Genomic DNA, 15,561 nt, shown 5'->3' on the forward strand with positions numbered 1-15,561 from the left:
CAAAAAGTGAGGGAATGATCTGTTCCTAGTAGCTACTAGGGAGAAGATAACAAGTCATATGCATAGGCTGAGCAAGGAAATTCAAGTTAGACATGGGGGAAAACTTACGTAAGTGAAAGGCTAATGAAGTACTGAACTCTAGTGTGGGGAGGACTGATGTCAGGAGGCCTTTCAGAAGAGAGGAACTGATCTTGCCTCTGCTGGAGGGATGGACTTACAGACCCTTTTAGCCCTGTTTTTTTATGGCTTTAAGAGTATTTTGTAAAACTAGTGATTATGAAGCCAGACTCACGTTTATGAGATAGACTCATGTTTCCAGAACGCTGCTGACCTTCCTGTTGCRAGATAGCAAGGATTATTTGTGACAATGTCACTTTATCATTTGTATTGCAACAGTTCTCAAAGATCCTGGTCGAGCTCCAGGCTTGCATTGAGATGGGAAGAAATCTAATTGTCAAGAGAGGAATACAGAGTGTTTTTGTTGGTGTCTGGATAGCGATGGAGGCTTTTGCTTGCTCTTTTTCCCTGTGTCTGACTGTGGCAAGTGCTGCACAGGCCGTGTCCTAAAGACATTAGGTGGGTGCAGGGGAATCCTTCCACCAAGACAAAGCTCGCTGACGTGTTTGTTTGCTGGTTCAGGGGCTGACCGAGGCTGTGCTTTTTAATTGCGGAAAGTAAGAGCGTGTCCTTGTGCCCTAAATAGACRATTGTCCTGATTCTCATCCCCAGGATCCATTATGCCTTAGCGAATTACTTTCTCTCTTTTAAGTGCCTTAGTGATTAAAGATGCCACAGCAGATACCCTTAATGAGTACAAAAAGGGTAATAATTCCTCTTGCTGGCACTGAATGCAATTAATCAGGCCCCTTTACTTGCTTTTGAAACAGATGAGGCATTTAAGGCCAAGCAAGTTTTTAATTGGACTTTAATGTCTCTCATTTAGTTCATTCTGGCACAAGCGTAGGAATTCCCACCCCCAGGTTTGCTGTTGGATTCTTTCAGGGTGTTGAAAGGCTCAGTGCAGATTGAAGAAACAGCAGCAGACTTGAACATGTCCTTCAGACCATGCCCAGCTCTGTCTCATTGCCTGGCCSAGGAATAGTCCTGTTGGAAAGAGCACAGAATTGGCCAGGCAGAAGCAGAGCTGAGGATAATCTAGCCCAGGGGCTGCCTCCAACATGGGGCTGGCGCCAGCTGCTAGCAGTATTTTGGGAACAGCCATGAGCTCAAGGATGCAGCGTAACCTGCACTTTTYCATTGGGCTTCTCTGCCTTGAAGGGACCATTGACTTGAAATTCTTCTTAGAGCTCTCTAAAAGCTGCTGAGGGAGGTGCATGTTCATAAGCTCCCCCCTGTAGCCTCAAGCATGAGGTAAGTTGTATCTTACGAGAGATACTACCAAGATCAATGGCCAAGAGGAGGTATGGAGACCCTGAACAACATTCTCTCTGCTCCTTCTGCCAAACAAGCATTTCTCCTGCAGTCTCCCCTGCCCACCAGCTGCAGCTCCTCTGCYCTGTTCTTCCCTTAGAGCTCAGCCYGAGATTTTTCCCCTGTGGTTGGAGAGAAGGCTGCACATCATGGTAAGAGAAGGGTGAARATAGACATGTGTGTACACCAGGAATTCCCATGGGAGACCAAACTCACAGAAAGCATCTAACCTACAGACTCTGCTCCCTACTGTGAAGTCCATGATGGCTCTGCTTCCATCTCCAGTCCTGAATCGTCTTGGGTTTACTTCCTTCCACTCCTGGCTATCCTCCACTGTGGTTCAGGCAAGGCAGTTGTCCCTCAGCATACCCCAGTTCATGTTTTGTGGAGGAAAGCACGCTGCAGCCCTGCTTGGTTGTTTGTCCCAAGCAGTTCTTCCCCACCTACAGCTACCTAGGCTGACACCTCGGGGCACAGGGAAAAGACATCAGACTTGGCATGTATAAGCTTGCCTTTGAGCCTGCTTGTCACTCCTCAGGGCAGGCATACCGTGAACAGCCAGCAGAGAGCCCAAGGCTCTTTCAAGTAAGTTTTCCAGGCACATGACTGTTTTGCAGAGTTGGGCTTGGCTGTAGTACAGTTAATAGTGACTGTAGACTTCCACCTACAGAAGAATTGGCAGGATACAGGTGAGCTGTGACTGCCTTGGGCAGGTGAGATGGCACAAATTCTTTTTCTCCAAGCAATTTTGGAGATATCTAGGGACGATAAGGACAACTGCCCATGTTTCTGCATCCCTGTTTCTCCCACTTCAAGGGCAGGCAGAATTGTAGGCAAAAGTGTGTCTGAAAAGTGCATTCACGGAAGTGTGTTATTGAGTGTGTGTGTTCATTCAAATGTCTTCTGCCTACCAGAGTTGGGGAAGACCAACATGATAAGTTGGATCAGACAGAGCAATTCTCCAGGTCTGTATTTGAACATCTTTACTCTGTCTCTCGCTAAAAAGTCAAGGCCTCTGGGTGTTTGGCAGATCCTGTGTCATATCCTAGCTGTCTTGCATGTGGTGGTCTCTCTTGTGCTCAACATTGCGCTAATTATCTGAATGAACTTTATTCAAAGCAGCTGCCTGGGATATCGGAGCGTGGCGAAAGTTTGTCTTCCATCCTTTGGAATATCTTCAAGTGAGAACTGTGTGTGTTTCGCTTCTCTCCAGCCCCTGTCYCACCCAGCACGGTGAGCAGAGTAGTCTGCACTGAGAGCAAAGGCAGCTGAGCCTTTTCCCCGCGTGGTGCAATGAACTGCCTTACACAAACACGAGGCTCTGCGTTCCAAGCTGTTGCTCAGCGGGGAATGCCACGAGGGATGCGTGCCCAGTATCGTGTTTGTTTTTTCCTTCTTATTTGTCATATCTCCCGTCCTCTCCACACCCTCTCAATTTGAACACACATCCGATACCAGATTTGGCAGTTGCACGAGGCTCGCATAGATAGCTTGATGTGGGGGCAGAGTCTCCATCRTGTGATGAGGAGGTTTTTGCGCAGGCTGCTGGGCCAGGTGCCCCCTTGCACTGCTTTTCTTTCCCCGCTGCCTGCAAACAAGGGCCCTCGGAGCTGTCAAGTCCTGCAAAGCAAGGGAGAACTTGGRCGCTTAGCGAGGGTCTGGGTTTTATTACGTGGTCATGATGGAGGGCTGCAGGCTTCTTGATGCGATGTTTGGGGGTAAAGGTGACCGATAAAGCATCCAGCTTGCTCTACATTCCTGCAGTGTGGCACGTGCTCCTGCAGTGGGTACAAGGAGATTGGCAGGGCTGGAAAGAAACAGGATGACCAAGTCCTGAGACACTTTTGCTCTTCTGGCCTGGCAGTATGAAGAGGGGCAGGCAGCTTTGTCCAGCAGCTGCGGAGCTTGCCAAGATGCCCTTAATCCAGGGTCTTGCACTTCAAATATACCAACCAGCGACAGGGAGCTGCAACCCCAAGTGACCGTGGCCAGCCGTTCTTGCTCTCAGAGTCTTCTGGCTGAAGCTTATAAAGATGTCATCTTCTTTGATTTAATTCCATATAAACTGTAGGATTATTTTTCTTYAGAGGCTTGCAAATTATGGAAGCATAAACCACGTTAATGATCCGATAAGGACAGTTTTGGATGCTTTCCCAAGAAGAGCTATCCGTGGGCAGACCCGTGCTTGCTTTCTACCTGGGGAGTACTAAGCAAGAGCAGCCTGCTGCATTCACCTGGCCGCCTTGCTGGCAGCCCCCCATCCCAAATTCTTCTATCTCCCTGGAACAAGAATCATTTCCTCTTGGGGTTTTTGCAGRGGCAAGGGCTTCGCAAACCTGGAGTTATCTCTGGAATGTGTGTAAACACGGAGCTCAATGGGATGTTGTTTGCTGCCTTCTCTGGGGGGTGATTTAAGAACGGGTTAATACGAATTTGTTTTACTGGTTCCTAGCTCTGAGAATCGTCTTCCTCAGACGGTGACCCGGCTGACCCGAGTCCTTCATGCCATGTGTGTGCGTTTCCCGGCACAAAGCGGAGATTCAGGGGCCCTGCAGCGTGGGCGGAATTTCGGTCCTCGTCAGCGCTGAACAGATGGGAGTGCTGCCGCTCCGAGTCTCACCCCGGGGCTGGCGACGGGCAGCACCCCGCTGCCTGAGTTTAGCGTGGGGACGGGTGGSTGACTGCAGACTCTCTACCTGAGAGCAGGGAGCTGGGAGCCAAAGGTGGTCTTCCTGCTAAAGGAGGACCTGGCAAAAGACGCAGGATCCCGGTGCACGTGCTTTGGGAATCAACGTGTTGCATGATGGTGTAGCTATCRGGATTTATACTCTCCTTGGATAAAAACCGCGAATTGCGTTCAGAAGAAGGATGTTTTGCTCACAGCAGGGAATTACACGCAGTTCTGGTGTCCCTGGTTTCAAAGGCTGTTGGAGCGCAGAGGGATAAAATCTCAGAAATGATACGTGGGCTAGGACAAAATGCATTTCAGTGAGAGGCATAAAGAGCTCCATCTGTTTGTAAAAAGGAAGATTCAGATGTAACTTTGTTACGGTGTGAGTACGTTACTAATGAGGACAGCCCGGGCACCAGAGTGCTTTTAGATTTGGAATAAGCAGTGGCAGCCAGAAATGAAATCTAGACAAAAATCAAGTTGAAAATAGGCTTGTTTATAACAATGAAATGGTTAAATCCTAGATACGTTTTCTGTGCCAGTGACGCACTGGGTCTGGATTCCTTCCAGCAAACGGTGCTTTAAACTGAAGACAAAGAGGTGGGCTTAGCCCGGAGGTGATCAGTGGAATGGCTTGGCCTGGGATACGCAGGGGGTCAAACTRGATGGTTTAATGATCTCTTTAGGCCTGAAAACTTTCTGTTCTTTTCAGAAGATAAATGAAACAGCCCTTTCACAAAGAGATAGCGCTTGAGATGTGCRTCTAATGAAGTCTACTGCATACAGGGGTACAACAGAGTAGGATCTGCAGGAAATGTGATTTTGTTGTCCAGAGGCTGCCTGAAGTTGGTAGCCATCTGTTTRGTGGAGATGGCTCACCATCACGAAGGCCACCACTTTTATATGTGACATTTCTCAACTCTATTTTTAATTGCTAACTGATGTCTTCTCCCCGTATTGAAGTAACCTTTGCWTCCTTTTCTCCATCAGGGTGAAGAGGCCAGGTGGTATGAGCAGCCTTCTTGGAAAGATTACCTCCAAAAAGCAGAAGATGAGCACACTGGAGAAATCCAAACTGGACTGGGAGAACTTCAAGGAGGAGGAGGGCATTGGGGAGGAGCTGGCMATCCATAACCGAGGGAAAGACGGGTAAGAGAGACTTTATCTAATAATAGTCCAGCATTTTCCACTGCTTCCTAGCACACTGGGATTTGTTAAGAATTTGCTCTGCGGATATATAAAGCTGAGAGCTGTTCTTGGTGTCTTGAAAAGACTGGTGAGGTCTGCAGTAGCTGGAGACAAGCACCTATCACTTTCCTAACAACCTTCCTAAGTTTCCCAAGTCCAWCTTAGGCAGAGTCTGGCTGTGCTTTATCTATACTCCTGCTAGCGGTACAGATGCAGTGTGAACTGGTCAAATGCAGCACTTTCATGAGGAAACACGATTGCCTTTGCCCCCCCCCCCCCTTTTTTTAAAAAAGTTTCAAATTAGAATGAAATAAAAAACATACCTTTTCAAATGGCATTTTCCAGCTGCATCCAACTTCTCTCTTCCTATGTAAAGATACATACAAGCCCAGAACAGCTGGCAAGGTGCTTTGCAGAWAATGACAGCACTGGGTGTTGATTGTGTGCATCAAGCAATGTTCACTCCAATGAAGTTAATAGAAATATCGTAAAAGTAAAGGATGATGCTGTAAATAAACCAGAAAGTTAATAACATGCACTGCAGGGAAGGTTAATAAGATCAGAAGCAGCATTTCCACTACAAGTGCTTTTCTAGGCTCTGGGAAAATATAACCAGCTTAGTGGACAGCTCATAAAATGTGTTTTTATTGTAAGCCGTTCTTTCACTCGGTCTGTCAGAAAGCTCAGAGCTTCTGGATTCCAGAGATTTGATTTTATATTTCACATAGATGTTTTATAACCGCTCCCTTTTCAGTTYGCTCTTGCATCCTTCCATTAAATCTATCCTGTTCTGTTTCTGGACACTTACCATTTAACAAATAGAGCAACAAAGTAGTGGTGCTAAAGGGTCGGAGGCATTTCTTTGAGATCCCTGAAGTCAAAGAAGCTAAGCGATTTGCATCACATGCAGGTGTGGCAGAGAGTGCGCACGCGCCAGATCGTCGCTGATGCTGYCGGTGTCTGCGGCAGAGTGAATGTCATGGTCACGGCCCCTTAGGCAAGGCTCTCCGTTGAAATGGTCTGTGCCAGGAGTGTGTAGGCAGAGCCAGCTCATCTACAAGGCTGTCTCAAGTAGAGGTGGAGGAGAGGAGGGTGAGCTTCTTCCGTGGAGCCCCATCAGGAGCTGAAGCCTCCTGGAGGAGAATTCCCTCCAGGAAAAGGTCCTGTTTCTGTCTGAGACACCTGACCGTTTTGTCCTGAGGGGATGTGGAGTGAGAATTTGTCATATGTAGACATCTGAGCATCTGTGAAGTGTGGCTTCAGAGTAATGGCTTGGCCTTCCCCTGATCTGGACTGGGCTGAGATTAGTAGCATCGCAATTGAAAGCCAACCATCTCCTACCCATCTTCTTGCTGGGACACACTGTTCCTCTCCCAAAGTGACCCCTTCACAGTTAGTGGAATGAGCCTGAATCAGGGACCTTTAGCCGAGCTGTACAAGCTCCAAACAAGCTGGGGTGGCCTACAGGAATATTCTGTGGCATCTCTTACTTTTTCCAAGGTGCCCAGCTTTGTTGAAAAGTGACTTTTTCTTTCCCACCCTGTACTGCCAGGACAGCTCTTTCTCAATGCCTGGCAAACCTTTCCAGCGATGCAAACGTAACGGTCCTTCGAGGCTGAAGAAGTGATCAGCATATAGAAACGATCAAAGCAGAGCAGCAGTTTTAAGAGTATCCATAAGCTCGAGCAGCTTTAGCTTTCACTGCCCATCAAATCCCACGCTGGAGAATCCACTGCGCSATGGCAAGTGGATTTGTCATTAAACAGACAGGAACCATTAGTGTAGTGATAARTTTAGATACTTCTTAAAAATCTATTTGCGCTAGTCAGATGTGAAACCCGMGGGGATCATCGAGTATCTGCTCACTGTGAATTAAATCCACCTTCAAGAGAAAAAAAAAAGGCAAAAGGGAGAGGAGGAGACCCAGGGGCTGTGCAGCTCACCGCATTACTGGTTACAGGCTACGTGTCGGCGTGGGATGTGTAAGGCGCTGCGCGCTTACGGAGCGGCTCGGGGGGAGAGCGCGCAGGCACGGCTGCCGCTGGCTTCGGGTCGTTGTGCGTGAGCCTGCTGTCCTTTCCGGAGCCTCCTCTCCTCCTTCGGTGCAGGCCGAGAAGCCTCTGCGCACCCTTTGGTGGGCAATCGTTTACGCGTCTTCCTCTGAAAATCATAATGAGCCAAGGCGAGGAGGGAGCGGGGCATTGCCTGTAGCCCTGGTGCTGTCGACCTTCGGTTCCCAGCGGTGGTACAAGCCTCTGCTCGCTGTTCGTCACGCGTTAGGTCCCCGCGAGTCCTGCTTTGTAACTGAAAACGTCTGCCGGGGGGGAAAGCCACAGCTCACCCCTGGAAAACCAGGGCCCAGATTGCGTGTTGAACGTCACCCACACTCAAGACGCTGCAGAAATGGTCCTGATGTGTTTTGAGGAAGGCGGGGAGGCACCTTTTGCTGGAGAGAGGAGGTTGGCTTGTTTCATCTTCTGCAGCAGCCTTGCAGAAATTGCTGCTCGCAGCCCAAAGCTCTTGTGCAGGCGCTCCGTCCCCTTCTGCTAATGCCACCGCCAAGCTGGTCGCAGCCTGGCCCCCAGGACTCCCAAGGCAGGGGGGGACGCGTGCTACCGCCTGGCTGTGTCGACCCTGCCCTTGGCCTTGGCCTTCCGCCCCTCGCGTCGCCCCTTGCAGACCACAGTTTTGTTTTTCCTGAGCGGCAGGATCGGGGCTTGTGCCGCCTGACCGTGCCAGATCCCGAGGGCCTGTCCTGGTTTCGAAAGGAGAAGCTGGAGTAAGGAGGCAGCTATCCCCTTTGCTGCAGATCTGTCGTTCCGACGCGTATTAGAGAGGGGAACACGTAGCAGCCTCTAAACTGGGCCACCTTTGTAGGGCAGGCCCGGTGGGGGAGCAGCCCCGCTCGGGGTCCGGGCGGGAGCGGTGCCGTCGCGCACTGCCTGGTCGACGGTGACTGGCAGGGGACGTGAAGTGCTGCTGCAGTCCTCCCCGAAGCGGTCTGCAGCTGCCCTGGTTAGCAGAGGCAGCCTCTTCTCCSAGCAAATTTACCTTCCTTTGGCGTGGATCGCGACCGTCCTGCTTCCACGCCTGCTGATTATTTGTGGCCTGTATTGATTAGGGCAATGAAGGGTATTCGGAAGAACAGATCCTAACGCGCAGCCAGCGCCTGGGCCTCGTTCGTACGCTTTGTAGGGCCGTTCGGCAGCGTCGTGCTGCTGGCTGCTCGGCTGGGCGTTGGTGACGAAGCCGCGGCTCCTGCGTGGGTTCACGGGCACGGCRGAGCGGGGAGGCTCGCGTCTGCCCTGGCGGCCTGCTGCTGGCCGGCAGCAGCGCGCCTGCGGCGTAACCCAAACGGGCTTGTTGTTCCCACGCCGCCTGCGCCCTAGATCCGGGTGTGCACGCGGGTACGGCGGGTTGCACGGCCCCAGCTGGCCTGCTGGCGCGTTCCGCTTTGGCCCCTGCGGCACCTTCCTCCGTCCGGCCAAGGATGCCGCCGTGGGGTAACGGCACGGCCCCTGGTTGATGTAAAGCCGCCGGCTCCGGCTCTGAGCCGCGTTCCTGCTTTGCGATCCGTGTCGGTTCCTCCCCAGGAAGAGGATCCCTGCCCACGTGAGGGAGACGAGGCAGCCGCGGAGGAGCAGGAGGAGGAGGAGGAAGGCATTGATTACTTGGTGGAGCTGGGAGAAGCAAGCCACTCCGAGGGGCAGGCAGAGCGGACAGGCCTGCTTTCAACGTGGTGCCTCTTGCTCCCTGAGCCGTGCTGCGGGGTGCCGGCCCCACCAGCCTGGGCCCGGGGGGCTGCCGGGAGCTGGCCGAGCGCCGCCACCAGAGCCTTTGCCGCGGGGCACCCGTTTTAACGGCAGTAACCCCCACGGCACCATCCCTGCGGGGCGCCGGGAGGCAGTTTGTCCCCAGCTCCTCCGACCGTGCGGCCGAGCGGGAGGAAAACCACGCGCCCAGGCAGTGCGACACATTGTAACAGAGAAGTTTCACTGTTCCCCCCCACTGGCCGCTGCCTCCGCTGTCCCTGTTTCCTTCCCGTGGCCTCTCCGAGCGGGTTAGCTCCGCACTCCTGCGGAAAAAGGGAAGCGCCGCTCCCCCGCCCGCCTTCCGGGCGCCAGCGGCCGAGGGGGCCCTGGAGCGCGGGCCGCCAAGGCCGGTGGGCAGCAGCCGCCGAGCCCGAGCCCGCGATGCTCATCTCTCCTCCCACCCGCTTCCCTTAGCCTTAGCTCTCCGCTCGGTGGGCGCCGGCGGCGAGAAGCCGAGAGCGGGGGCTCGCGCCTCCCTCCGTGGCCCAGCGTGGCGGCGCTTGCCGCTGTGGACCAAACGCAAAACGACTGCGGCGATTCGGTTACGGCCCCTCTTCGGAACTGCGATTTCGCTCCCTCCGCGGGTTAATTAGTAGCGCAGCCCCGGGCTGTCCGGGACGAGGGTTTGCAGCACCGAAYGTTAAAATTCAGCTGCGCGTCGTTAACGAGCGGCAAGGTGCTTTTCGCGTGCTCGCTCTCTCCCTTGTGGCACCCGCGGGTGCCTCGCTGGGAAGGGCAGGTAACCGCTCAGCAACGGTTCGGGAGCCCGGCTGCGGCCCGGAGCCCCTTGGCGCCAACCCCTCCGGTCTGCAGCCGCGCTGCTCCTCGGGCCCGTTCCCCGTTCGGAGCGGGAGCCGTGCGCCCGGGCTCGGGCTCGCCCCGGCAGCACAGGCCGGGGAGCGCAGCGCGGGAGCCGTCCGCGGCGGAGGGTTTCCGAGGAGCCGCCCTGAGCCCCTCCGGGCGGCGTGGGGAGGGGGGGGCTCCGGGCAGGCTCCTCTGCATGCCCGGGGCCGCGGCTGAGCTGCGGTGGGGGCTCGCAGGGGGCGGGAGGGAGACGCATGACGTCCTCTCTTCCTGCTCGTCCCTGCAGGCCTCTCCGCGCCCTGGGCCGGGCGGCCGCTGCCGGCGCCGCTCACGGCCTCGCCGCCTCTCTCTGCTTCCCCGCAGGTACATCGAGAGGAAGGCCTTCCTGGAGCGGGTCGATCACAGGCAGTTTGAGATCGAACGCGACATCAGGCTGAGCAGGATGAAGCCCTGAGGTGCCAGCGGGTGGCCGCAGCGGGTCCTGCTCGCTCCCGTGCCAGAGCCCCGGCCGCGGGCTGCCGGCCACCTGCCGACCGCGAGGCACAGCAGCCGTTCTCCACCCAAGACTCGGCCTGTATCTCTTAACAGGTTTTTCCTTTCACTGTAATAGTTTGGGGAGGGTATTTGTCGGCGAGCGGGGGGCGCTTTGAGGGTTAAACGGCCCGGCACRTGACAGAGGCGACTGGCATGGCTCTGGCAGGCGGCTCTGCGAGCGCCAGCTCCGTGCGGTGGCCGCGGCCCTGCTGCTCTGCCAGCTCCGCGCGCTTCTGGCGGAGCGGACAGGCCGGGAGCTGGCCCGGCGCTGGAGCGGGGGGCTCGCGCGGGCAGCCGCGGCCCGGCGAGGGCGGGCGCCGGCGCCCAAGAGCCTGCAGAGCCGGAAAAGCCGCCGGCGGCTCAGCTGGTGCGTTTGCTYGCGAGAGAGCCGCTCGGAGCCGCGGGAAGGTTTCGGGGCTGCCGGGCGCGCGTGAGCCCTGGGATGCAGGGCTGGAGCCCTTCTCGCCCCTCTCCAGCGCCGCCTCCCCCGCCGCCTTCCCTGCTCTTGCCCAGACAAAGCTGGACTGTCTGTACGCGTTTACGGGATCTGAGGATACCGGGGGATTTTTAAGCAAGCCGATGAGGAAACCCCTGCTTGTTCTCTCTGTCCAGAAGACGGAGCAGCTGCGGCGGTCGGGGCGGGCCAGGACCCGAGCGTGCACGTGAATAAAGCGATCCATCCCAGCACTCGTGCGTGCCTGCGGCCTGGTTTATTGGGGAAGYGCAGTGGAGAGCTAGATCCTTAACTCGCTGGTCATCCGGGAGGAGACCGTTGTCGTGAAGCTGCCTCCAGCCAACAGACCAAAGGCCAGGACTTCAGTTTATAGATGGGAAAAGAAGGGGCAAACGCGGTAACGTGGGCTGTGAAAACGCCTGCGCAGAGGCAGCCAGTCCCCCAGGTGCCAGACTGGGCCCGCGCAGCCGGGTGACAATGTCTGTCTCGATAGCTGCGAGGACGGCGCGCGGGACGGGTGAGAGCAAAGCAGCGCGAGGTGCTGATGGGGAGCTGCGGCCTGCGGCTCCTGGCYGGCGCGGGGCACCTCCGGCTGCCGTGCCGGACCTCGGAGGTGCCCACAGCCGACTCCCGGTGACCCCACAGAGGTTTTCCTGTTGGCGCTGCGCCTCTCTGTTTGCCATCCCGCAGCTGCCTTCAGGCAGCCCGGGCAGGAGCCTGTGCAGGCACCGCGGGCCCTGCTCCGGGTCCCATCCGCCACCGCGCCTTCCTCGGAGAAGGGCCCAGGGGACCCTCCATGGGGCGCAGGAGGGATTTCCCGACGCCTGCGCTGGGAGCCGAGGAGCGTAAGCCAGACAGGTAAGCGAGAAGCCCTGCCGCAGGGCAGGCTGTTCCCGGGSTCCGGGAGGCTCCTGGCTGGAGCCGCAGCTCCCCACTCCCTCCGCGGAGGCCCGCTGCTCCCGTCACCCAGCGGAGGCGGCAGGAGGGGGCTGCGAGAAGAGGTGCGTCCTCGGAAAAGCGGCGGCTGGCAGCGAAGCTTCCCGCGATCCGCTGGCTTGGGGGCACGTAGGGAGCGTTGCGGCCGGCTCAGGCGGGAGGCGCGGGCCGAGCGCCCGAATCGCGGCTGCGGAGGCGTTCGGCTGGAGCGCGGCGGCCGCTCCGGGCGCCTGCCACCCAGGCCCGCACGCCAGGCAGCACGTGTGCATGTGTGCGTGCGCGGGGCCGGTGGGCGCCCGCTCCAGGCCCTGCAAGTGCGACAGGCTCGGCGCGCCGCTTCCAGCCTTCGCTTCGTTCCTGGCTCCCTCTGCGCTCCCGAGCGGCCTGCGTTTTTTCTTGCTTGGATCATGGATTTCTTGCCTCTCTTTCCTGAAGACGCGGAGTGATTTACAKGTCTCCAGAAAACAGGGCCTCGGCTGCTTAGGAAAATAAAAAACCCCAACCCGCTCCGCTGGCTATTTCCGTCACCCACCCGCCTTCCCACGAAGGGGGGGCCAGTACCCAGCAGCCGTCGGCATCGCGGGGGCCCGAGCTGCCGGCGGGGGACAGGAGAGCCCTTCGCCCAGCCGGGGCGCCTTGGTCCCCCGATCTCTCCRTTACGCTAGCTCCAGCCTGATCCCACGTGGCGCCTGAGGGCAGAGCCCCGCGGGGCCCCGCGGCTGCGGTCCCTCCTCCGAGCCATGCCCACCGCCAGCCCCGTCCTGTTAAACCTGAAAGGACCAGAGCTGGGTTTAAGCTCATGAAAAGCTTCCGTGTGCCTTTCCCTGCCCCCTCTGGYCCAGCTCAGGAGATGAAAAAGTACCCAATGCCTCGGAAAGGCATCGGGATAAATCCGTGTTGTGATCCTGTTGGGTCCCGTGATGTTACAAGTCAGGAGAAACGTCCTCATTATTTCCAGAATATTGAAGTCTAATAAATCCCATACTGCCTTACAGGATTTATTTCTCCGTTCAGCGCTCGGAGACTCAGCCCCGTGTAATCCCATTGCCGCTGCGGGAGTCCGGAGGCGGCTTTCCCACCGCCAGGTTTGGGGGGAGGCTGCGTGCCGGAGCCGCTGCTGGYGAAGCCATCGCCTGCCGGCAGCTTGAGCTGTCGGCGGCCGCCGGGCAGCGCCAGCCAYGATCCGCTTCGCCTTCTGCGGTGCCGAGAGCTTGGAGCGGGGCTGGGGGCCCGTCGCGACGCCGGGCCGAAGGGGCCGGTTTTGATCCGCCACCACCACCGCCTCCTTTAACGGAGGGGACGCGGAGGGGAGCCGGGTCTCCACGCCTTGCTCCCACGGCTGCTCCGGGGAGCCCGGCAGGACACGACACCATGTCCCCCCACCGCCCGCTTTTGGGGTCCTCCCAGCACCTTCTCCTGCCCGGGGTCAGGGAGAAGGCAGGGCAAAGGTGGGTCGGGCAGCRACGCTCCCTCTCCTGCTTTCCCACGAGCAAGGCGACTGCCCCTCCCTGCCTCGCCAGCATGCCGGGGCCTCTCCAGATGACAGTGACGGACTCTTGAACGTGCCTGGAAATTTCGCGGCTGTGTGTTTTCTATAGCAACTGTTGCTGGGGCAACCTGCATCCCGAGCAGCATCCCTGATCTCCTGGCCATACGGGCCAGAGCGGGTGCGTGTCCGGGCGCCGCTGACCGGAACCACGCAGCCCTGCTCGCTCGCTCTGCCGAGCTGGGGGTGCTACGGCTGCAAAATGTTAATCCGGAGCAATTAGCAGGACAGAGGGGAATTTGRGGGACCCCTGGGCCAGGGGAGGCACTGGCTCGACCAAACCTCTTCACCGTAAGTCACTGCCGCTGMCGGCTGCATCCGCTCCGTGGGGACGCTCTGGCTGCACCAAGCCGACTCTGAGCGGATCTCAGAGTCACAGGGCCCCCAGTGCTGTGTTTCTGGCTTTCCTTTTGGCATTTGATTTCCTTAGAGGTGGGAAAGGCAGGAGGGAAACCTGTCCTTGCCTGTCCCCCGGCGGGTGCTTCCCAGCGGCGCTGCGATGATGGAAACTGGGGCGTTGCAAGGAGCTGTTGCCAGCGCCGGGTGCTCGGCAGCTCCAGGCACCGATCTCAGCTCCAAAGCAACAAAAGAGGCCGGCGTGGAATATAGCTGCGGGGCACTCTGATCTGAGGGAAGGGTAAATAAAATCCCTGGCACTTTTAAGCACCACAGCTCCTGGTCTTGAGCGCTCAGCCAGGAGCCAAACCTGGAGCCGCTACCTGCTCCAGGCAGAGGCCTCTGCAAATCCGGGAGCTCCCGGCTGCCCACAAGCCCCGTGCACRGAGCAAGGGGCAGGCTGGCTGCCGGCAGAGCGCGGCGTCGCCCGGTGCATTGGCTAGGGACTGGCTACTAGTAGCCCAGAGGCTGGTGTGCATCGTTTGCAATCTGCGGGGGACAGGGTAGGGGGGAGAACGTTTCCCCTCTGTCCTTCCCGTTGGTGAGATTTCTTCAGTCGATACGTGCTGCCTACTGCAAGCTGCACGCCAGCCCGCGTGGCCAGCAACTGCCGTGGCCCCGTTTGCCTTTATTTGGGTTCGGGAGCCTCGTGGTACCCGATAGGGCCTCATTGACTTCAGACGAGTTTCCGAGGAAAACCTGCCAAGCGCTCGTCTGATCTGCCGCAGCGGGAGAAGAGCCGGTGGAGAGCTTTCCACTCGCAGCGGCGCGCTGCAGCGCCCGCCAGCCCTGGACGCACGGACGGAAAAAAAGGAGGGGAGGGAGAAAAGGGAAAGGAGGAGAGGAGCCGGAGGGCTGCTCCGTGCGAGCGCAGCCGGGGCACGGGCTGGCTGCGGCTCCCCTTGCGTATCCCCAGGGACACGAGCACTGCTCCAGCCCTCGGCCGCGCCGTGCCTCGGCGTCCCCACTCTGCCAACGGCTCCAGGCCACGGTACGCGGGTCGCCCCAAGCCACCTCTCGGGCTCATCTCTCCGGGGACACCCGCAGCGAGGCTGGGCACTGCTGTGGCCCCACAGCGGGAGCTGGGGAAAAACCCGCTCTTTTGCGTAATAACCTGAGCAGTCTGTTCCTCCCGCGCTCTGCCAGGCCGTACGCCCGCCTGGGAGAGGTGCCATCCTGAGCTGTCACCGTGGGTGCAGCGGGGCCGGGAGCCTGGGTTGGTTAAGCAGCAGATGAGCTTTCTGCAGCACCCAGGCGACTCAGCCGCCACTCTGGAAACYGCCAGCGGCTCCCGTCACCGGTGGGAGGAAACTGCGGTCCTCCAGCGTCGCCCTCTGGGGCGGCCGCGGCTTTCCGGCGCGCCCGCAGCCCCTGCCCGCTGCGGCTGACGCACTTCACTTTGCTGCTCCTGCACCTCAGTTTCCCCAGCCACGAGGAAGGAGCGCCAGGAGGCGACGCCGGCGGCTCTCCACGTCCGCCTGGTGCCAGAGCAGAGGCTGCCAGCGAGGCCGGGCCGGGCAGCCAGAACCGAGCGAGCCAGGTGCTCGGTGTGGGGAGAGGAAGGGGGCGGCATGTGTTTGCAATCCGGCCTCGACGCCGCTGCTCCCCGGCTCGGAGCAAAGGTAACCCCCAAGGGCGAGATTGCCAGAGAGGAAATGCCATTGCTGGGGAACGTGTGGCTGGGAGGCATGTTCGCGGGAAGAGGTGCATTCCTGGCATGCCTCGGCCAGCGCGGTGCCTGCTCGCCGCCGGTGCGCTCACGCACGCTCGCCGGGCTGAGGCGCGCGGC

General features: G+C 58.0%; 3 protein-coding genes across 3 annotated transcripts in view; 2 read left to right on the forward strand and 1 right to left on the reverse strand.

Annotated features, from left to right (window-relative positions):
- Positions 1 to 11,127, forward strand: part of CFDP1 (chromatin remodeling protein CFDP1) — a 69,313-nt gene extending 58,186 nt beyond the window's left edge. The window contains exons 4-5 of the mRNA XM_085301141.1: positions 5,093 to 5,251; positions 10,270 to 11,127. Coding sequence (XP_085157267.1) covers positions 5,093 to 5,251; positions 10,270 to 10,360 — 250 coding nt within the window. The 3' untranslated portion in view covers positions 10,361 to 11,127. The remainder of the gene's footprint in view (positions 1 to 5,092; positions 5,252 to 10,269) is intronic.
- The window catches only part of BCAR1 (BCAR1 scaffold protein, Cas family member), a 21,086-nt gene continuing 15,929 nt past the window's right edge, over positions 10,405 to 15,561 (forward strand). The window contains exon 1 of the mRNA XM_085301128.1: positions 10,405 to 10,494. The gene's annotated coding sequence lies outside the window, so the exon portion shown is untranslated. The remainder of the gene's footprint in view (positions 10,495 to 15,561) is intronic.
- Positions 10,560 to 13,247, reverse strand: LOC146598039 (uncharacterized; the record flags this gene model as incomplete). The annotated part of the gene is given in 2 exon segments (XM_085301142.1): positions 10,560 to 11,145; positions 11,830 to 13,247. Coding segments are annotated over 2 exon segments (2,004 nt in total), but the record flags the coding sequence as incomplete, so codon positions are not given.

Source organism: Rhea americana, unplaced genomic scaffold, assembly GCF_003343005.1.
Source record: "Rhea americana isolate MKP2758 unplaced genomic scaffold, rheAme1 scaffold_172, whole genome shotgun sequence".
Classification (NCBI taxonomy): Eukaryota; Metazoa; Chordata; class Aves; order Rheiformes; family Rheidae; genus Rhea; species Rhea americana.